Raw genomic sequence first — 21,133 nt, 5'->3', positions numbered from 1 at the left:
AACTGCTCCAGGCAAGGTCAGAAAAGGACTAGCACCTCATTCTTCCTCTTCTTAATCTTCACCTGACCCTGACTGTAACACCTCTGAGCCAGCCAGGCCCTTGCTCTCAGTTACACACAGTCACTCTTCAGTGAGCCCTCCTGTTTTGTGCAGACCTGCTGTTTCAACCAGAAGGTGAAGGCAGCTTTTCCTGTCTGTGTCCTAGAAGGAAAAGCATCATTGCACCAGCAGCTCCTTTGCTTTAGAAGATGAAATGCCACTGTACAGGCAGCAGTATACTGCAGGCATGGAAAGAGTGAAGGAATTGAGGCAGTTCCATAAGTTACCAAATCACAGTGAGCGCCCCTGTTTGCCCCTTAACTTCTTACAAATTTGCAGCATCACCTTAAACCCACCACCAGGCGTTACTGCTACTGCAGCGGTAACCTGATCAATGGTGACATTTCTCTCTGTGCCCTACATTATGCAATTCAACCACCATGCAATTAATTCGATAGCTACCTGGGGAACCTATTTGGTGCTCCTGAGCTTTGATCTGTGCTTTGGGGTTTGTTAGGTAGTTTCACTCACAAGCACTGAAGAGATTAATCCGGATACTTTTAAAGGAAGTGCTTGCTAAACAAAGCTGCATGTTCTGAATGTTTACTTGGGATTTGGAAAAAGATCTCGGAAAGGAAAAAGTGACTTTTAATTTTAGATACCAGTGACATTGATAATGTCAATCTAAAAAGATAGTCTGATACAAAAATAATCACCCAGTTGCCCTACTATTATTCATTTGATCCCACATCTGTTTCCTCCATGGGTCTGTCTGGATAAACGAATTAAATTACCCGTAAACTGCTGTGGTGACAAAAACACCGGACCTTTGGCCTCTCACTTGAGTTACTCACAGCCCTGATTTCCTCCAGACAACACGTAAACCACCCCTGGGTCACATAAGGGTTGCAAAGCCCAGTCCTTACCTTCTCCTGGTACTGACGCCGTGAGGAGTCCAGAGACTGGATTAGGGCTGTGGCATGGCCGATGAACATGGCATAGCAGGTGGCACCGACAATCATGCTCAGCATAGTGAGCCACACATCTGACATGCCAACGGGCGCCTGCTGCCCGTACCCAATGCAGAGCATGTGACTCATTGCCTTGAACAGCGCATAGGAATACTGCTTCCCCCAGGAGTCATTCTAAAGAGACAGATAGACAGACAAAGCTTTAGCAGTGGGACAAGACATTCTTGGAGATGAACACATTTCAGAAAAGGACACCTTATGTTAGACCCCAAAGTCCATGTTTAAAGCACCCCTATATGTTAAACAAGCAGTTTGATTCCTTGATGGCTTGGAAGTGTTGGGCACACTGGATTTAAAAACAAAGCCTAAATTCAGCCATCTGACAATAACTGACTTTGGTCAGGGTTTTACAGGTCCCGTGTGCTCTTTCCAGCAAGGCTTTCCAGAAAGGAAGCCAGACTGACACACTGCTAACCTGGGATAAAATGGGACCATGCACTGGGATAATTTCAAAGTGACCCATATGTGGGAGAAGGGACTGATGCAGATGATTACTCCCCCGGGAAATGGATTTTTCAGAGAACTGGTAAAAGAGAGCCTGAGCAAGGTTGCCAGCAGTAAGATCTTAAAGTGGGGAAAATCACTTACTCCCCAGCAATTTATGAAATGTTTGGGAACTCTGGTCACTACCTGAAGAGATGGGAAGGGCAGAAAATTAAGATGATAATGTCCAGACAGCGAGTTCTTTGCAGTGTCAAACTGGACTTTTTTCAGGGAGCTGAACAAACTACAAACGGTCTCATTCGAGAGATGCAATAAACCACTGTGAGAAGCCAGCTGAAGTCAATGGCTTGTTTCAGACACCCCGTGCTCTCCCACTGCAACTAACAGCAGAGGCACCTTGGCAATTATATCATGGGAAAGGGAGAAAAATACAACATAAGCTTCATGACTATTCTGATTAGCTTGAGTTCATGGAACAGCACAAGGTACATCTACTGTCCTGTGGGTATTATATGTTAGCAAGTCCTTGCCACAAAACCTTGTAAAGTAAATGCACTGTCATCACACACTGCTATTACAAGGCATGTGAAAAAATACCGCTGCTACGGTGACATTCATCGCAGCACATAATCTGTACATTCATCAGTCTTCTTTCTGTTCCTAGGAAGGTGCTAACATCATGGATATAGCAGTGCAGATACGTATACCACGGCAACTTAGAAGGTCGTGGTGCAGCAGGCCTGCTTTGGAGCTTGGCAGAGATGAGCCATACTTTTGGGAACTCCTTCAGAAAGATGCAGCAGCCTCAGCACCACTGACCAGCAGTGCTGGACGCCTCCCTGGAGGGATCTAATCACAATCAGGTGAATGGCTGATGACCTGTCTACAAAAAACAGCTTTCTGGGTGTCACTAATGTTGATGGAAAATTTTCAGTAAGCTTACAGGTAGTAAACGGAACCAAAGTGTACTGTTGCTGTTTCGGAGCCGTGGCAAAGAGCTGGAATCTCCAGAGAGTGGTCACGCTTGGTTAAGAGATAAGCACATGAACAAAGACAGGCGATGGTGTTACCTCAGCCCTATTTGGTTACGTTATGCAAGACAAGCCTGATTCACGCTGCAATAAGAAGGGCAAAGCAACACAAGTGACAGCGAAGCGGACACAGAAGCAGCAGCACATTCAGGGTCCCAGAAGGGACTGCTCCCTGCTGGCGCCAGCCTGTCTGGGCTCCCCTCCCTAACAGAGCAGAAACAGTTCACCTCTTTTCTAGAAAAACTACCCTCGAGTCCTCAGAACAGACAATGCGGCCATTGGGGTCTCTATTCCTGGCTATGCAGTTGGCTTGCCCCAGTGTGTGACTCCCCAAAGGGGAATCAAAAAGAATTTGCGCTCTGCTGCCTGTACAGGGCAGAATGCAGCTCCTTGAGAGGAGCACGGCAAGGCGAGGAGATAAGAGTCAGTCCCAGCACTAAATACAAACTGCAAGACGTGAAAAAGCATGATTTGGCTATCAGTTGACCAATTTGATACTCCTGGTTGAGGAGGGCAGTTTCAGGACAAAAATCCAGCAACCCATGGCACAGGGGTTAAGGCAGCCCCAGCCCACCCTTCTATTACGGAACCACCAGTTGAGTCTGGCAGAGAAAGAACAGAGATGTGCACTCGGCCTGACGGAGCAGAGCATGATTTCTTCTCCCCTTGCCCCCTCAGGCCAGTTCTCCTTCTTAGCCAGAAAGTTCTCAAAGCAAATACCTTTCCCATGCAGGCACTTCTCACCTGCACTGCAGAAATGCTGCTGCCTCCTGAGTTCAGTGTGGCAGTAGTTTAACAGGGCAGCATCTCCGGAACAGAATTGAGGGCAAGGAGAAAAGAAATGCTGAGCAGAAATTCCAGAGGGAATTTGGGGAGACAGAAAAAGATTGGTTGAGCTGGATTTTGAAACATCAGGAAACTGGCTGCCAGCGTCTTTAGTGACCAGGAATGAGCAAAGAGGAGAGTCTGGGCATCAGGCAGGTTTGAGTTTTAAAAGCCATTCTTCCAGCAACTTGCTGTTAGGGAGCAGGCAAGTCACGGAACCACCCTGGATTTTGTTCCCTCCTCAGTAAATAGGAGACAACAGTTCCCAACTAACTTTTGGGTCTAGGAGACCAGCATTTGGAAGGAATTAGTCATCCAAACCCCTGATGTCCAACACCAGTGAGCCCCAGCAGCCTGCAGAAACACTTCTGGCTCCCTGGGAGCTCTACAGATCTCAGCAGCAAGGAGTTGGCTGAGTAATGACAGGCTGAGGGGCGAGAGCTGGAGGAAAACCCGGAGTGTTTACAGCATTCCCTAGCAGTGTGGCCTGCTGGGAGAAGAGCTCAAGGACTGCTGAAAGGGAGGCACTTCCATGAAGGGGAACCTTTCAAAGCAATTACCTTCAGGACACAATCTCTGAGTTCTCTGAGCACCTGTAAAGGGCGCTGGATCATCGTGGCACAGTCTACACAATGACTCTTTGCTTATAGGTCTCAGTATATCTTTACCTTTCAGGCCTGCTCTACATCCTTTTGTTTTCTCCAGAACTATGCCAGATGAGCAGCACTGGTTCAAAATGTGATGTGGACACAAGTTTACCAGCATCAAAGTGCCCTGTACTGACACAGCTTGCCCCTCTGCTATGGCAGTACACCATCAGACCAGTCCCTACAGTGGGAGGGCTGCACTACAGATCCATTAGGGGAGGTAAATGCAGCCTTAAAACTGCAGAAAGAAAATGACTCCTCCTCTGCCAAATCTCACAGCAAGCTAAAATGGAGCCACAGATCTGTGCTTGAGCATAGTCAAGAGGGATGTTATCTCAAACACATGCCAGGCACTAAGAGTGTTTGCAAACAGGAGTTAAAGTTACTTTGAAGTGGTTTCTCAAACTAGCTTGCTTTCAACATCCACGCTGGCAGGACCATAAGGATTTCTCTAGGATTAGTGTCTGGACTTCAATGCCTCTGCTCAGATCCACCCCTGAATACTTGGAAACACATAGCTGAAACTCTTCAAAGGCAGCATGGGGCTCTGTGCCTTAGAGGAGCACCTAGAGAAACAGTACGGTGTCTCACAGGATGCTGCTGGATCTGAGGAACGTGTGAGTGTGCCTGGCCCAGCCCTCATAGGAGAGAACTAGAGAGAGAGAAGTGGGGAAACAAAAGTCCTGGCAAACTCTTGGGGTAGGGACACAGCCCATGGGCACAAGGCAATGCCTGGCTTATACCACTGACATTTCACAGAATTAAGAGTCTGTCTGTAGTGAAAGGGTGTATTTTCCCCCTCCATCTGTCATCCTAGCCAGATGAGCTGTAGGTTACATGTGGTGTAACCAGGGTGTAAGCACTCTTTGTGAACCCTCTTTTTGTCCCAGCTGTAATATCTGCTGGCCACAAGCTGTTACTCCGGGTTTGCCGCTGCCCACCACTTGGGTCCTGCTGCAAAACAAGGCCTCTGAGCATCACTGCCCTCCCCTGGACAACACCATAACTGCTGGGCAGGGAAACAGACCTTCAGAAATCCAGTATAAGGGACAGGAATAGTGGGATCAGAGATGGAAATGAAGGGTCATACCTCACAGGACAGCACCTGCCTGTTCTGGGCTTGTTTCCAGGGCGAGCTTTGTGTGGCCTTCGCCTTAGAGAAGAGAAGATTCTCTCAGGACTCCGGGTGCACACAAAGTCTTCACTGCCCATCAGCTTTGTGTAGGACCCCCACCCATGCACACCTGGTTCCTGGAGCTCAGCCTGGGCACCCAGTCCTTGTCAGAGCTGTCAGGGCTGTACCTCTGCTAGCCCTGTCCCCTGGCTGGGCCTCGGACATGTGCTTTAGCCTCGTCTCCTGCCCTGCCTCTGGTCCCCTGTCTTGCCGCTCCTAATGGGACTCCCTGGATGGACCTTGGACATGATTATCACCTTGCCTTCTCTGGGATGATCAACGGACCAGACCCTTCCATCACCAATTCTGCTCTGTGCACCCTGTTCAGGTCCAGCAGGTGAGGGCACTGCCTGTGCAGGGGTCACCTTGCTGACACCATCATGGAGCAGCCCTACCCTTGCTCCTTGACAGATTTATAAAACACAATAATCTACTACGCAGCTTTGCAGGGCTGCTGAGTGAGGGTATGAGGGAGCTGCTCACCAGAGGCTTGGGGGGAATTAGGAATCAGCCAGGAGACCCACACAGGATTGCTCTGTCTTCCACCCTACGTGCTGCACCGGCATCTCTTCTTCCTTTCTATCAGCAACACAACAATGTGTCAGGGGTGGGGGTGGTAGGCTCAAAGGGGAGCTACTCTCCTTCTTTTGGCAGAAGGGAAGATGAGCAGTATTTCCTGTGCAAGGTCGCTACATTTGACAGGGGTATGTTTGCCTTCCCTGCAGGGTTTATCAGTTGAGCACAGCACCCAGGGGAGCGAGCCACGTGTTTCCAGCAGCTTTCAGGTCTCAGCAGAGCTCAGATTTCTCTGATGAGGAGCTGCCAGGCGAGGGTCGTGGGGAGATGCTGCTGCCCGCACATATGCCTCCCTGGAGCTGACTCACCAGTGCTTCCCTTTTTAATAAAGTGCCCTGTAGGGAAGCTAACACCAAGGCCCCTGAGACTGGGGCTGAGCAATTAATACCGAAGACATCCTTCCCTGCCATTTCAGAGCCTGTTCAGAAAGAAGGCTCACAGAGAGTCAGTGCTACAATTGCTAAAGACGAAAGATGGAAACATAGAAAACAACAAAATGAACTGGACCCAGGGATTTATCGAGCCCCTGATATGATTTTGGCAACACCAGCTGCTTCACAGATCCCCTGGACGAGGATCAAACTTTAGGAAGCAGATGGAAGGTGATGAATCTTCTTTTCTCGCTGCATTGGAGTCAGAGCTGGCTTAATGGACTGCCAAGTGGCTAGGTGGGAAACTCTGGAGTGGGGATGAACAGCACCAGCACACTCAAGGAGCAAGCCTCTGAAGCATTTGGCACCTTACGAACAGCTCCCCTTGGATGCAGCAGCCTTAGAAGATTCCTTTTTTCCCCGCAGTGGTTCCATCCCAGCTTTTTAGCTCCTGTGGGCAGTCACGGCAGTTGTGCACCCAGTGTATTTATCCCCTCACAGCTGTGACCAGGTCCGTACTGGGTGTCCCAACATCCAACCTGGGGACTCTGTCACAGAGAGATGCCATCGGGGCCTCCCAGCCCTGCCCACCACAGCTCTCAGAGAGCTGTTCTACACAGCACCATCAACACCTCAGCACCAAGGCCTGCGAACAGCCCAGGCCACTGGTTTCTGGCTGTTTCCTGACTCGGTGGCCTCTCCCGTCACTTCACACCAGACTACACGGAAATCGGTGCACTAATCTTGTCATCCACATCCATCACTAGGCAGCAGGCTCCCAGTGTCACTTCTGGAAGTCTCAGGAGATCAGAGGACAGAACCTTAGTGTGAGAAGAAACTATCTGATTCCAAAAATTCTTTTTGTCGAATGTTCTAAAAATGAGCTATTTCAGGGCTGGCATTTTCCTGTACAAATTTTGGAATGGAAGCCACCTAAATTATAGGTGGGGCAGATAACCATCTCTCCAGTTCTCCATCCCAGTTTCCTGAGATTCCATTTCTAAGACAGTCACTGAGATCACCATTTTTTTTCCCTTTTATGAAATGGAAAATATGAAAGTGATTTAGCTGCAGATGAGAAGCTGAAAAAAAAATCACACAAGGCAAATTTAATTCCCAGCTTCACGGGCTCTCAAGGAGGGGAAGACAAGCACTGCAGCATGAGTCCTTGCCTGGTAAAGCCATGCTCTGAATAAAATGTTTCTATCCTACCCCTCCTGGAGACTCTGCTGAGCCCTCCTGCCTGCAGGACACATCCTTCCCCCTCCTCCTCAGCCCTGCAGCTAATAAAAGTGCCCAGACTAAGCAGTAAGAACATGAGGTGGCTCACCCTTTGATCTGTGGTTCTTACCCAAGCTTTCAATGCACATAAACATATCCTCAACGATCATTTGGCTAACGAGCACTCCCTCTGCAAGAAGACTGAACCACTTAAGTGGGAAAGAGCAGGAAGCAGGACCTGGTAAACATATGTCAGGAATAAGGAAACACGGTTCAGATCTGCTGCTCTCAAACTGTCCTGCAAGGACACCGTGGCCGAGTCACTTCATCTGATGGGGATGATTCGGCTGCACCTCTGAGCTCTCCAGGACAAGGAGCTGTCTGTCCTTTTGAACCTGAAGAGCACAAGCACAATGGGGCCTTGATCTGTCATTGCTCCTGCCATATAAATAATAAAAAGGCAGCACTGGGGAAGACAGGGCAGCTGCTGCATGGGTTGTTCCTCTGCTGTAGATAAATAAAGGGCTGGAGTCTCCAGAACTGCCAGTCTGGCACCTTTCAACAGCAGGAAATGAATGATTATTGCAGAGGGAAGAAATAAACAAATAAACCCCCAAACAGACGACTTTTTCACGGCTGCTCACTCATCTCAAGCATGGGCAGCATGTGCCCACAGCTCCGCATGTGGGAGGCATGGAAGTTGGCAGTTTTAAACATTTTACATTTGTTCTGTTCTGCATGAGTGCCTGACATTATTTTTTTTTTAAAAGAAGGAACTGGCTGGGGGAATCTGGAGGTTAAGAGCTGCAATAAGAGGCAATTTTTTAAGCTTTGTCAGTTGTTGCTGCTTAATCAACTGGACATTGTCCCTTTGAATAAAAGATCCTGAATTCTCAGTGAGACAGTTGAAAGGTACCACGAAATCCCTGCACATGTACCATATGGTTCAGATCTCCCTCACAGCAAACAGCGCAGTGAGCAGCACAGCTTGGGACGTTACTGGGAAGTCTGGTCGCTGCTCCTACGACGGGAGGCCAAACTGTGGCTTGGCAGAGTCTGCTTCAGCCTGCTTTAACGGGATATCGTGCAGCTCCCCAAGGAGCAGCAGGCAGTGTGATCACACCCACCCTTCAAGTGGATACGGAGCAGGAGGCTCAACAGTTTCCTTGGGACCAGTAATGGGAATTAGGATGTTACAGATCAGACCCAGCTATGGCTCTAGGGCTGCTCTGCCTCTTCTCTTTGGCTCAGCAGAAAGAGGGATCTCAGACCCCAGCAGAAAGACGCTCTAATTTTTGCTCTTTGCTGTCTCCTGCCAGGAGGGGGAGCCTGGCTCCTGCCTTGCGCTGCAGGCAGCCCACAGCCGGCTGTGCTGGGGCTCTGCTCCGAGACTATCATGGCTCTACCAACGCTTGCTGGACCGTGGAGGAAGCCCCTGAAAGGACATAGGGGAAATGGGAAGCTGGGGACGCCATGTTAGTGCGGGGAGGCGACCAGGGGCCTGGGGAGCATGAAGGACAAGCACTTACCACCATGCGGTTGAGGGATACCCAGCAGTCGTCGGGGAAGTCCTGCAGCATGGGCACAAGGAACTGGAGGCAGCCATCCCAGTGACACAGCAGCAGCATCATCCCGATCAGGTTCACAATGCGCACCACTGCGCTAGCCAGATCATAGGTCATGTGGAAGATCTGCAGGGGACAAGAGGGAGCAGATTAGATGGCAGCTCCCCAAACAACCAACCCAGCATAATTAGACGCAGTATCGGGGTCAAGAGCCTTGCTGATGTGACAGGAAAGGCTGCATCAGCTCAGCTCGGGTCAGTCACTGTGTGCGAGCAGAGCCAGCTGAAAAAAAAGATTAAAAACCAAAATACAAAATTGTAATCACTCACCCCTCTTGCCCTTTGATTTTACCTTCAATTTACATTGAAAGCTCCATAACTCCTCTTATAAAATAAGTCGGTTGCAAATATTTCCAGAACATCAGCCACACCTCAGAAATAAACTCCATCATCACATCTTTTTAACCGCAGTGACCTTCTTTGATTTCTGCTCTTGTTGGATATATGTGTTGCACTGACCCATGGGGGAAGCTATCTTTGTATCGGATGTTGGATGTAGTCTCTGTATGTATCAAATGCAAGAAAGAACAGCCTCAAACTCAGCAGACTTTTACCAGAGCACCTGGTTCAACTAATTCTTGTACCAGCTGCTGCATCACTTCCAGTCTTATGAGATGGATATGAAATTGCACTTAAATGAAGTGCAAGGAAAAGAAAAACACGTCAGAGCTACACAGCAGCTCTTAGCAAGGACACCCAGAAACCTGGCAGAAGGGAGCTGCAACCCCTTCTCTGCAGCCAGTTCTCTAATGCCAAGGGAGCCTATGTCCCTCTCGTCCACAGCACTAGTCATAAGAAGGACACATGGAGACAACCAGGTGCTCCATCATCAAAGCCACATACATAGTCAAGAATTACTTGATGGACACTATTGGGGGGGGGGGCTGTGTTGTAGAGACATTGAGGGTGCTTGGCTCTTTTATGCCCAGCAGGCCTAAGCTACATACCTGCCCAGGTTTGGTTTTCCTTGCCCTGCAACGCGCCATGGTGAGCAGCAGACGTCGGCCCTGGAGAGCACGGTCACCCTGCGTGACTCAGCACGGAACCACCTTCCAGTCTCTTTTCCCATTAACGCATCCCATGAAGAGGGGGAGCAGGGAGCAGGGAGCAGACCCTACATGCTGCTGTAGTACCAGCAGTCCCTCCAAGGAAGCAGGATCGCTGGGATGCAGAGGAGGCAGCATGGCCACCTCCTACAAGGGAGATGCTCTTGCTCCAGCATCACCCCGCAGAGACCCTGAATGCATCTGACATCCTTTCCCACGTGCTGCCGTGTCGCTGGAGCAATCTGGGAGGGATGGAGGCCTGACAGCCATGCCCTAGCGTGTCCTGCCCTAGAGTTCTGCATGGAGAAATGTTAATCACCGCTCCCCACACACAGTGCTGCTGCTGCTGCGGGAGGAGTGAAATATTTGGAGGGCTGGGTGTGAGTGCAGCAGACTCACCGCTGTCAGCTGCCACGGCTGGGCCTTCTCAGGAGACCTCCCCGTGGTTTGGAGGCACGTGCAGCCTGGCTGTTTTGTGTCTCAGCCTGCAACCTGGTGACACAATGTCCTACTTGGATTTAATGGAAGGAAATGGAAACAGCGTGCCTCCTGGTGCTGCTGCAAAGCTGACCTCCAAGTGAGCCATGCAGAGCGCATTTATCCAGACCTGCAATTTCCTTAGGGATGTAACAAGATTTACTCTCAGTTCTTCAGATGTAAAATAAGCCATAAATGTGACTTTCTTACAAGTTGGCCAAAAGACAGGGAGACACTGACACGGGCTTATATAGGATGGCAAAGCCATTTTCAGTTTGCTGAGTTATGAACAAAAACGGAGAGTGCAGTGACAAAAACTGCAGGGAGAAGCATTTCCTGAGCACTGAACAGCTCCACGGAGCCCCAGTGCAGAAAGCTGGGGCAAATGATTACTGAGGAGCTGTCTGTCTGTCAGGGAAGCATCTAAAGCAGGGGACAGGGCCGTAGGCATGCTGTGTGACTGTATGGCAAGGTCCATCTAACTGCTTGCTGCCCTCACAGGGCTGGTCCTGCTCTTTGCAGCCACTAGCAGCAATATGAACCTGCCATCCTTGCCAACATCATGGATTGCTCCCACAGTGAGTCAGTCTGAGCAGCTAAAAAGGCAGAAAACTAATGTTACGAAAGAAAGGAATCGTGTTTGTCAGTTTAGCTCCCTAAATTGGCTCATCACTCTGTTGTCAGAGCTAGCTGTTCAATTTCAATGCTTGTTTCCACACCAGATATTAACACTTCCCTACCTAATCAGGTTGCCATGAGGTCACATGCATTAGGAGATGCCAACGTGCTCAAACCAGACCAGGAGGGAGCCACGGAAGAATGCCGGGAACCAGAATGATGAATGATGTGGATAACTGCTTCTAAACCCCATTATTTCCGCTGCATCCAAGGTGCAGCTGGAGTCCACAGTGTCACTTAGCATGAGAAAGGCCATTCTAATGATATTTCTGAGCTGAAAAGAAGAAAATATCCAAAATCCAGCATGAAAGGCTGTTCTAGGAAATCCGACTCTCAATGCTGACTCAATCGATCAGTATGAAAGCCAAGCACATAATTCATAAAGAATAATTCCTACTGGTTTCACCTTTTTTTTTTCATTGCAGAAATGATCATTCTCATTTAGATAACCCTAAGCAAAACCAGCCTGAGTGACAGCCATGGGCTATGGTTTTAATGAAGCCAGAGCAGCAGTTTGCAGAAGGATCACTGGGTGGATCTTTTGTACTGCCAGGGTTTTACTGTGTTAATGACTTTTCCTCTCCCACCTATGTGTGTTTTTCAAAGAGCTTCAGCCCTCCTGTAACCCAGGGAACTCCAGCCAGGGAGAGGGAGAAACCCAGACTGGTTTAGGAAGTGCCTTTCTTCCTTTAATATATTGAAAGTAGAGAGTGAAGAGCCTGAGGGAATAGACGGTTTAGGGGAAAGGTAAATGGATATGGGGCTTCTTATATGATGAATGGCATCTATTCTGGTCAGGGTTGGGCAGCAAGCCTTTATCCCGTGGTGCATCTCCAAAAACCAGTCATAAATGAATGTGTTTGCTTCTGCCACTAGGTCCTGCTGCCTCCTCTCATGTTCTAAAGGGTGGATTCAGCTCACCTACAGTGGGCCTCAAGATCTAGAGACCATTAGTCACTAGACGGAAGCACGCCTACCGAGGGCAAGACATCTGGTTTGCAGCACTCGTGTACCTGAGAAGGGGATGCATCGCATCTCAGGAGTTCCTGCTTCCCTCTGCTGCCCGTAACAGAAGCCTAGGTCAGAACTCCAGCTGTAAATGTCTGAACTGCAGGTGAGACATATCCAATTTCAAATGTCAGTCTGAGGAGCTACCAGCCCACTCCTTGGAATACATTTGCATTCACGTGCAAGAGAAAAATACGAAACACTCACCCTGCGGCACACAGGAATAACAGCGCAGGGGTGGAATGAACACCTCTCACAGGGAAGAAGCTCCTACTGTAGAAGCACCATGGTATTGCAGGGAACGCTAACTCCAGGAGTGTGCTGGAGAGGGCCTAGCCAGTGCTGCAGAGCCCAGAAGCAGCCTCCAGCTCGCCAGCGAGAGATGGGGAAGAAACATTCCAGAATAGCTGCTCCAGGAGCAGAGGAACATGCGTGGTCATTGGTACTTCTCTGGTTTTCATTATTAACACTCGGGGCTTTCTTGTCCTGATGTAACACAACCCCGGCTGTGTCCCAGAGCATTACACCTCCTTCTGTCCCTGGAACTGCTCTTGCCTGCCTGCTTTCAGCTGCCTGTCATTTAGAGGAAGGGAGTGGGGAGGAGGAGGAGGAGAAGGAGGAAGCATGGACTCTAGCTTGAAGGTACCTGTTTCCAAGGGCATTTTCTGATCGAGCCAATAGTGCTGTTATTTGACTGTCCAGAACAAACTGTGGCTTCAGAATCCCTGCTACAAAGTCCACTCTGTGCCTCTAGCCAAAGGCACCTTGTGGCACTCTCTAAAAGGACAGCTGGGGGAAAGTGGAAGGACCAAAACTTTCCTTAACAAAATCATCTCTAGGCATAAAGGCTCCATCTTGGAAATCCAGCCTATACTGAGCAAACTATCTATCAGGATCCTAATGGCATGAATCCAAGATCCTGGAAGTCCCAGCTAACTCTGTGCAGCACCCCTCACTTGGCTATCTGCTGCAACAGGCTTCCTCTGTCCTGAACCTTTGAGCTGGAAGAAATCAAAGACACCTTGGAGAATTGGGGGCCTGGCTCTGGCAGTGAAACAAGCACTTTGATTCAAGTCAGAGCTGTATATTTAATTGTTGCATGTTGGCACATAGCTTGCTGTGGCTATCCAAACCACTAGGTCAACAAAATTTCTCAGATCCTTGAGAGTGATGCTGCATTACCATGTCCGTCTGTCTCGGGACCACAACTGCACGCTCCTGGTGGCTCTGCATGGGCTGGAGGTGCTGTGCTTGGAAGAGGCAGCTTGTCCTGAGGGTCTGGGAACTGCGATACAGAGGCGTAGCGATGATTCTGTTTGGAGCCAGTGTGGCTGAGCCGGAGCTAGACACCCTGCCAGACAGAGCTAACAGCATGCACAGTCACTCAGCTGAATGCTGGCTCTGCGCAGAACTGCCTTGCATCCACTGGGTTTATGAACAGATTCTGCACCGCAGGAAAGCAGTGAAACTGCCTGTTGCCCTTCACTACCTCTACTAGCAATATAGCAGGATTTCTGTAGCTCTGCATCCAAACTGAGAAAGCCTGCTGGTCCTAAGCCAGTTCTGGCGTCTGTAGCCACACTGTGGATAACACACAACTGTGATAAATCCCCTGTGGATAATCAAGTGGCTGTGACACTGCTCCAGCTTAATAGAAAGCAAAGAATCTACTCTTAATTTATGGCTTAAAAACCCAAAGACCTTAAAAGGAAACATAAATATCAGAAGAGAACCGAAACAGTATAATATGTTATTCTGAGAGCTCTAGGGGTCAGAGTTAAGGTTGTTCTGCAGGGAGGAAATACGTATTTTTATTCCTACTTAAGAAGAGTATTTGTGGACTCTGGGGAAGAAGGTTGAGAGGTCTTTCAGTCCACCTTCCCATACTTGGCTTTTGTAGTTAAAATCAGAGGTAAAGATATATTTTCCTCACAGAGGTACTGGCCTTTGCAAACCTAGGTGTTCAGTCTCAATCTGCTGGAGACAAGTGACTGCTCTGAAGAGCTTTTTGGGAGCCTGGCCATGCAGCTCCATCCTGGAAGGCTGGAGGGAGGGAACAGACAAACAACTGGCAGAGCTTGCAGGAGGGGCTTCCCCCAGAAGAGGAATCCTCTCCGGGCACATACAGCATCACACACGTTAGAGCACCGAAGCATGGAAGCCACGAGCATACACAAGGCACACGCAGAGCCAAAACCCCTGAGCAGTTCAAACACTGCTAAAGACATGCAAGAAATCAGAGTCAAGAGAGAAGGGGCAGCTCCCCAAGAAATTCACCCTGTCATGTAGACACTCACCACTGGGAAACACAATGTTTCAGCAAAGCAACACAGAAGACCACAACGGCTGATGCTGTTGATGAGAAATGCATCATCAGCCCCTTTACTTGCTCCTTCCTCTCCCTCCCCAACTTTTTGTTTATCCTTCCAGGGATGCCACGTTTAAGCTGTGCCAAAACATAAACAAATCCTAACCCAAAAGGCTTGTTGTCTCAAGTAACTCATCAGGCCACACATTTTGTTCTTGTGGATGAATAGACAAAATGCTGTTCTTGCCACTAAAACATACAAAGATAGAAACTTTGAATTTCTAAGGCTACTGTTGCTCAGACCAGACTGCTGAAAAGGGGCTTAGGAAGGAAGGAAAATTATGTAAAGGATCACAATTGGGCTTATTTACAACCTCACAGCATACTGGGAAGCAGAAGGCCCATATGAAGGCTCAGCTTCGGGTCAGACAGCTTTGGGCTCTGCTAATCACATTGTGTTTGGCAGAACGGTGAGGGAGGGAGGGAGCTCTGGGATCCAGATTGTATTGGGACAACGCTGAAAGCACCAGCCAGCACAGAGCAGATGGACTGGAGATGGGAAATCATCTGTGGTGCACAGCTACATCTGCAAGCAGTGTGCAGATTCGGGGCTGACAGTTTGAGATGGTGTGGGATTTGGTTCTGCCCGCTTTTTTGCTGTGCCAGCAAGGAAAACTATAGCCAGAAGATCAAGTTTTAGATGAAGGCAAGAGTTTGGGGTTGATTCTCTTTTTATGCTTGCTTTGCACCAAACGACATAATCAATGTCAGCAGAGTTGCTGATGCTGCCTTGAGTCAGGGTGAGAGGAGAAGCAGGTCCGTGATTCACTCGGTGTAACACTCACAGGAGGAGATGTTGGGGAGCGTGCCTGTCGCAAGGCTGCCTGAACAGTGAGTTGGAGGGAAGTGCATCGAGTGCCAGGTGTTAGGAGAGAGATCCAAGTAGATTTTACACTTTAAATAATAATCCTTTGTGCTGCTGTGGCAGTTTTCATATGAAGGTCTCAAAGGGCTCGGCTGACATTAATCTGGTGTGCTTCAATATCTCCAGTGAATGTGTTATCTCCATTATCCTAGATGGGCAAAAAGAGGAACATAAAAGTGAAAAGCCAGGGGCGCAGGAAGCTTTAAGCAAAGTTTTGGATCAAATCTGGGGACACCAGCTTTGGAATCCTGCTCTACCCACTGCACATGTGGTGTGGCTCCCATACAGAACCAAGGAGCTGCCCTTAGAAAGAGCCACTGCAGCCCAGAAGCAGGGCAGGGGGAAGAGATCTCTGAACAGCCTGTTGCTGTTGAAGCCCTACAAGAACACCATGCAGGTCTGCAGGCCCCTACCTCCTTCTGAGGTCTTCTAACTCTTTCCAGGCAGCTGCCGTCTGGCTAAGGGAAGTTCTTCTCCAGCTATGAGATATGGGGCTGTAGACAGGGAGCAGCAGAAAGCCCAAGCCAAAATTAAAAAAAAAAAAGCCTTTTCTTGCCTTCTCCCTCAGAGACTTGTGTCTACTGGAAAATATTTACAGCAGAGAAAGGTGAAATAGCAGGACTAATTAGCACTGAGAAAGCTGGCATAGACGGCAGATGTTTATGGATATATATAAACCCCAAAGATCCTGCCACCACCATGTGTTTTGCCTCTTGCACTCTCAGAGTTCGCGTTGTCTTGACAACAGCCCCCCTTCCCCTCCCCATGCCACCCCCCAGCCTAGACTTTAATCTTCATCCTTTTGAGAACTTTTGTCACCACGGCAACATGACACAGACTTTTAAAAATATTTTCTAGCACAACTCAAGATGACTGCCTTCCCTGCACGGTTTTCTTTAAACCTCTTGGATGAAAACATTCAGGGTTCCATTCTGCCTCCACAGAACTGAGCTGTAAGCACCTCGGGTGCTGTTGAGCAGGGACAGGAGTTGGCCCCTGCCCCCAGCCTGGGGGGACGATGGCAGTTCCTGATCCCAGAGAACACGTCGCAGAGCTGCAGGGTCCGTGCACAGACTGGGGCCAGGAACTCCATGGCTTTGGAGCATGTGCCCCTTTGCTTTTCAACAGGGCTTGTGTTCTCATACGCCTACAGCTCAGGTTTTCAACAGTATTCATATATCTCTTGATATAGTTAAACGCCTTTAGAAAAAGAAAAAAAAAATCAAGCCCTGGATCTGTAAGTAGGTTAGGTGTCTAGCTCTCTGTGGGAATGAGATATCTTACCTGCCTAGGCATTTTTTTAAATCTCTCATGGCTCTTATCTGCATCTTTGGGGGCTGTAATTCTTCTGAGAGGCCAGCAATGAATCACTCCTGGAAATAGGTCACAGGCTTTTTTGGAAGTTTAAGAATGACCACAGTCTTCAGGCAAAAGGCCCATCCGGCTCGGTGGCTATACTTAGGTACGCCTAGGCAAAGAAATATCTGGGAAGCAGAGGGGAAAGGAGGCATAAATACCTGAGAGAGAGACAAGATACACAAGTGGTTTGAAACCAGGGCGGTGGAGGTGGCCAGCGCGGGACAAGGCAGCCGGGCGGCGAGCTGAGGTCATCAATGGACGACTTGGATGACGGAGGTGAGCCCAGGCTGCAGACTCTGTCACAGGAACCTCAGCTGTGGCCTGATCAAAAATTCATCAAGCTAAGTGGGAAGACACCTCCTGAGTCCATTGAGCTACCAGGCACAAGGCCAATTAAAACAGTTAGCATGGGCAAGTAATGAGGCAAAATAATAACGGAAATATTGACCACGCTGTGCTGTCACCTAGGTCAGGCACAGTCCTCCCCTCAGAGCACGGCTCTATTTTCAGGCAGGAAGCTGAGAAATTGCTTGAAACTGAAGTATCAGCTGGCAAGAGGAAATGCTGCTTTCCAAGCAACGTGCTGCTCGGCCTGAGGAATACATCGACGCAGGAATGTTTGAGACCAGGATCTTGGCAGGTATTGAACACACACCTGGCTGAATAACAGTAACTTTAAAAAACGGTATATATTCTTCCTTTTCAGAGCTTAAAAAATAATAATAAAATGACCAAAGAATAAATCTACCTGCGAGCAGATTATTACAGAGCTGTTGTTTTGGAATTCATCACATGCTCCCTCTGAAGTATTTCATCACCATTAAGTATGGGAGAGCAGAATGAAGGAACCTCTGGTCTGCCACACTGCTTCTCCTTCTCCATTTACATACATGAAAGAGTCTAACCCAGAGAACCAAGGACTGTCAGCAGGATTTTTAGCCACAAACACACAGAAGAACATGGGAGAAAGAAAATGATATCCAGAGAAGAGGCCCTTCAAATGACAATGAAAATCACCTTAACATTCAGATTGCCTGCGAAACAACCACAGCTCATGTTCTAGAGAAAGCTGCCACAAAACATGAACTTTGTTTTCAAAACCTTTGTTTTCAGAGTTCCTTCAGTCACTCTTGAAGTTTTTTAGTCTAAGATTCGTAACAGATTTAAAAAATCCAAGGCTGTCTTAACACACTTACAGACTCCTGTGACTGGCACCCAGGCTGTAACAGAAACTCATCAGGACCTGCCCAGTAAGTGCAAACTCGCTGAACAATTACAGAACTTGGCAGTTTACTCTTGATCAGTTACTATGTCTTTAGTGCTTCTTGCTCTTCAGTCGAGAGGCACCCTCTATTAACTTTCTATCAAGCCCCACTCAAACACGACAGTACAGCAAGAGGGTGAGCCAGAAGGCGTGCACCCCAAAATGAAATGAGCTTGTTGTCTCCAAAGCACTTCTCTGCACCAGCACCCCAGCTCTGTAGTCAGTGTTTGTTTAAAGGATCGGCCTTTTGGGAGACTGAAATGATGGCAAGTTTTCCTCCACCCATTTTTAAGCAGCAGGTAATGTCACTTTCAAAGCGGTGCATCTGCCTGCCGAGGCTGCAGCTGCGGGACGTTTGGTCGTGTTTCTGTACACAAGCACAGTCCGTGCCTGCTCACAGCCCGGCTCAGCCCGTCAGGCCAGCTCACTGACTGAACGTAGTTCCACCAGTCCTCCAGCGTCACTCGATTACAGCCTCGGCAACCCAGCCCAACTTCCACCCCTGACTTTTTTTAAGCTGTTAGTGACTGCAACACCCGTGAAAGGAAGCAGGCTGGCAGGCCTGGAGCCTTAAATAGTTTCCTGTGCCACGAGGCAGAGAGTGTGAGCAAGATAATGACAAGCTCCTCTGGCTGCAAACTCGGTGACACTGGATGTGTACGGAGAGCAGAGTTCACGGATTGAGGATGCTCAGCACAATGGCCTGATTTTCTGATGGGCTGAGCATTTGCCTGCAGAGTCTCCATCGATCCACTTTGGACACTTTCTTTTTTCTTGTGAATAACATCTCACAGGCAGCAGATGAAAAGGAAGGTGTACTTGACACCGCAGTGAAAGAAACGCTGGACTGCAGCAGTGCACAAATTCAGAACAGAGGTGTGCCAGGTCACTGGGGAGGCTGGAGCTTGGTCCTCGGTAGCACAGATTTGAATTGCGTTGTTAGCATTGCTTTTATTTCTAAATTACTTTGATGAAGGCTGGTATGAATAAGTCCAACGAGGATCTGAATCATCTGTTGGGGGACCTCAACCAGTTTGCCAGCAGCGTGCCAAGAGATTTCATTGCACAGACTGATGGAGATTTATTTGCATACAGTGTCACACGTCGCATCCTGCCCAAGACAAGTAACAGGAGAGACAAACGCCCTCCCACTCTTTCAGAGTAATAATAGCAATATAACCTTTTCAGTATTGCAACGTGCACCTTAGAGAAGACATCTCTTAAAAGAACAGTGCAGAGAGAAGAACTCCTTGGGTAACATACCTAAGAAAACCTGTACTCTCCCATAAGCTTCCCAGGGCAGAGGCTGAGGAGTCCGAAATGAGAGGAAGAGGAGCTGCTGGAGGGAGTGCAACCGCCACCCTCACATCACGCAGGCTGCACTGGACTATGGAAGAGGGAGGAAGTGACATTTTTTTAATTTGCTTTAGGGATTTGGGGCACAGAAAAGTGATACTTTTTTCTTTAACTGACAAGCACTAGATTATATTTATGAAAATATGACAGCATCCTGCTACAGTTGCATATAGATACTTTGGGTGATTATAGAAAAAAGTTCTTTAAGTCAGAACAAAGATGGTTAAAAGCATTATTTAAACACCATCTAAAATATTCCTAAACCTCCCTTAATACATGCTGGGCAGGAACATAGTCCCTAAAGGCTGCCATTTTAATTATAAATGCATTAGGAAATGGTGCCTGTTGACAGGTATCAAGGCAAAAATACCCAGAGTTGCAGCCAGAAAAAATGAGGAAATTTGCACAGCTCTTTTAGGTGTATAACATAATAACACCACACTAATAGCACTAATAGTAGTAATGAGAGTTTGACAAGGATGCTGTACATCCAAGCGAAATGCCAGGTCTGCAGCTGTGCCTCAGAGGCTGACCTCTGAAGGCACGTCACCCAGCGGAAGCGTGGCACGAGTCTCTCTGCACTGTCCCAGCACAGGGCACTTCTATCCTAGAAACAGATCTTTGACACCCCTTCTTTGCAGCAAACCCATACCAACCAGCGGTCCCAAAGGTAAAGGGTGCTAGCAATTGCTTTTAAGGGCCGCACCCTTCCACAGGCTTGTCTTTATCCCTTTTTCCTGAAAGGGTGAAGCATTAGGTACTAGGTCTCTGCTGTCACTGCTGGAATGGAGCCAGGTACCACCATGGCACCGCAAGATGCTCACACGAATGTTAACAAAGTCCTAACGAACCCTTTTGTTCTTGCTGCACCATATGATCAGCAAGTATTTTATTGGTATTTTTCTCCAAAAGGCACACTCCCTCCTAGAATTACTGAAAGAAAGTGAATTGCTTTGGCCCAAGTGCTGCCATTTTCCTTCAGAAATAGCTTTGCTGCTGTCTCTGTTCAAATTTTCCTTTTAGTCCTGATGGGCACGTGACCCACCACCCTCTCCCGATGTACTCCTCTCCTGCCCCGTGAGCCCGGCTCCCTTCCCACTGGTAAAAATGCAGAATAATTCCACTAACCGCATGAGAAGAAGGACAAACTACATCTAGTGTCCATTCCAATCGCTCCAGCAAGCTCTTAGGCAGCAACCAAAATCAGGAAATCCAGAAGGAGGCATAAGAAATCTCCCATCAGGCAGAGGGAAGACAACCCACCTCCTTGGAAGACATCACCTGAATGTGTAATAGTGAGAGATTGATTTAAACTTGGAAGCAGGAGTGTTTTTTTAACCTTCTGAAGCTCTTGCCTACCTTTTGACACTGGATGTTCTTATAGCTCACATAAACATCCAAACTGCCCTTGAATTGCGCTGTCTGTGGAAGAAGTTCCGATGTCTGAATGCACGCTGTCTGAAAGAGTATTTCCTTGAATTCATTTGGAATTTGCTGCCTTTTCAATTTCATTGACTGCTCCATACCCTTCCTGTATGCAGCAGGCAAAATATATATGGCCCTCGTCTTTTTCTGGCTCAGTTACTACTTTATAGGCTTTTTCTTTTCTCCACTTTCCCTTAAAGGAAAGGATTTCAAACTTCTGATTTATTCCAAGTTGCTCTCAAGCATTCTCATCAGTCTTCTCTGAATTCCCTTTACTCCCACAGTGCAGAGGTAGTCCCGGTGA

At 48.3% G+C, this 21,133-nt stretch overlaps 1 protein-coding gene across 7 annotated transcripts in view; it reads right to left on the bottom strand.

The window, feature by feature from the left end:
* The window catches only part of HCN4 (hyperpolarization activated cyclic nucleotide gated potassium channel 4), a 160,646-nt gene that overhangs the window by 46,990 nt on the left and 92,523 nt on the right, over positions 1 to 21,133 (bottom strand). For 6 of the 7 annotated variants that reach the window (XM_080607289.1, XM_080607285.1, XM_080607284.1 and 3 more), the window contains 2 exons: positions 8,889 to 9,050; positions 966 to 1,184 (listed from right to left, as the gene is read on the bottom strand). In XM_080607289.1, coding sequence (XP_080463415.1) covers positions 966 to 1,184; positions 8,889 to 9,050 — 381 coding nt within the window. The remainder of the gene's footprint in view (positions 1 to 965; positions 1,185 to 8,888; positions 9,051 to 21,133) is intronic. The other variant, XM_080607290.1, reaches the window with a different exon arrangement.

This window comes from Anser brachyrhynchus, assembly GCF_964034855.1.
Source record: "Anser brachyrhynchus genome assembly, chromosome: 11".
Lineage (NCBI taxonomy): Eukaryota > Metazoa > Chordata > Aves > Anseriformes > Anatidae > Anser > Anser brachyrhynchus.
The sequence above is the reverse complement of the archived record's forward strand: the minus strand, read 5'-3'. Positions and strand labels throughout refer to the sequence as shown.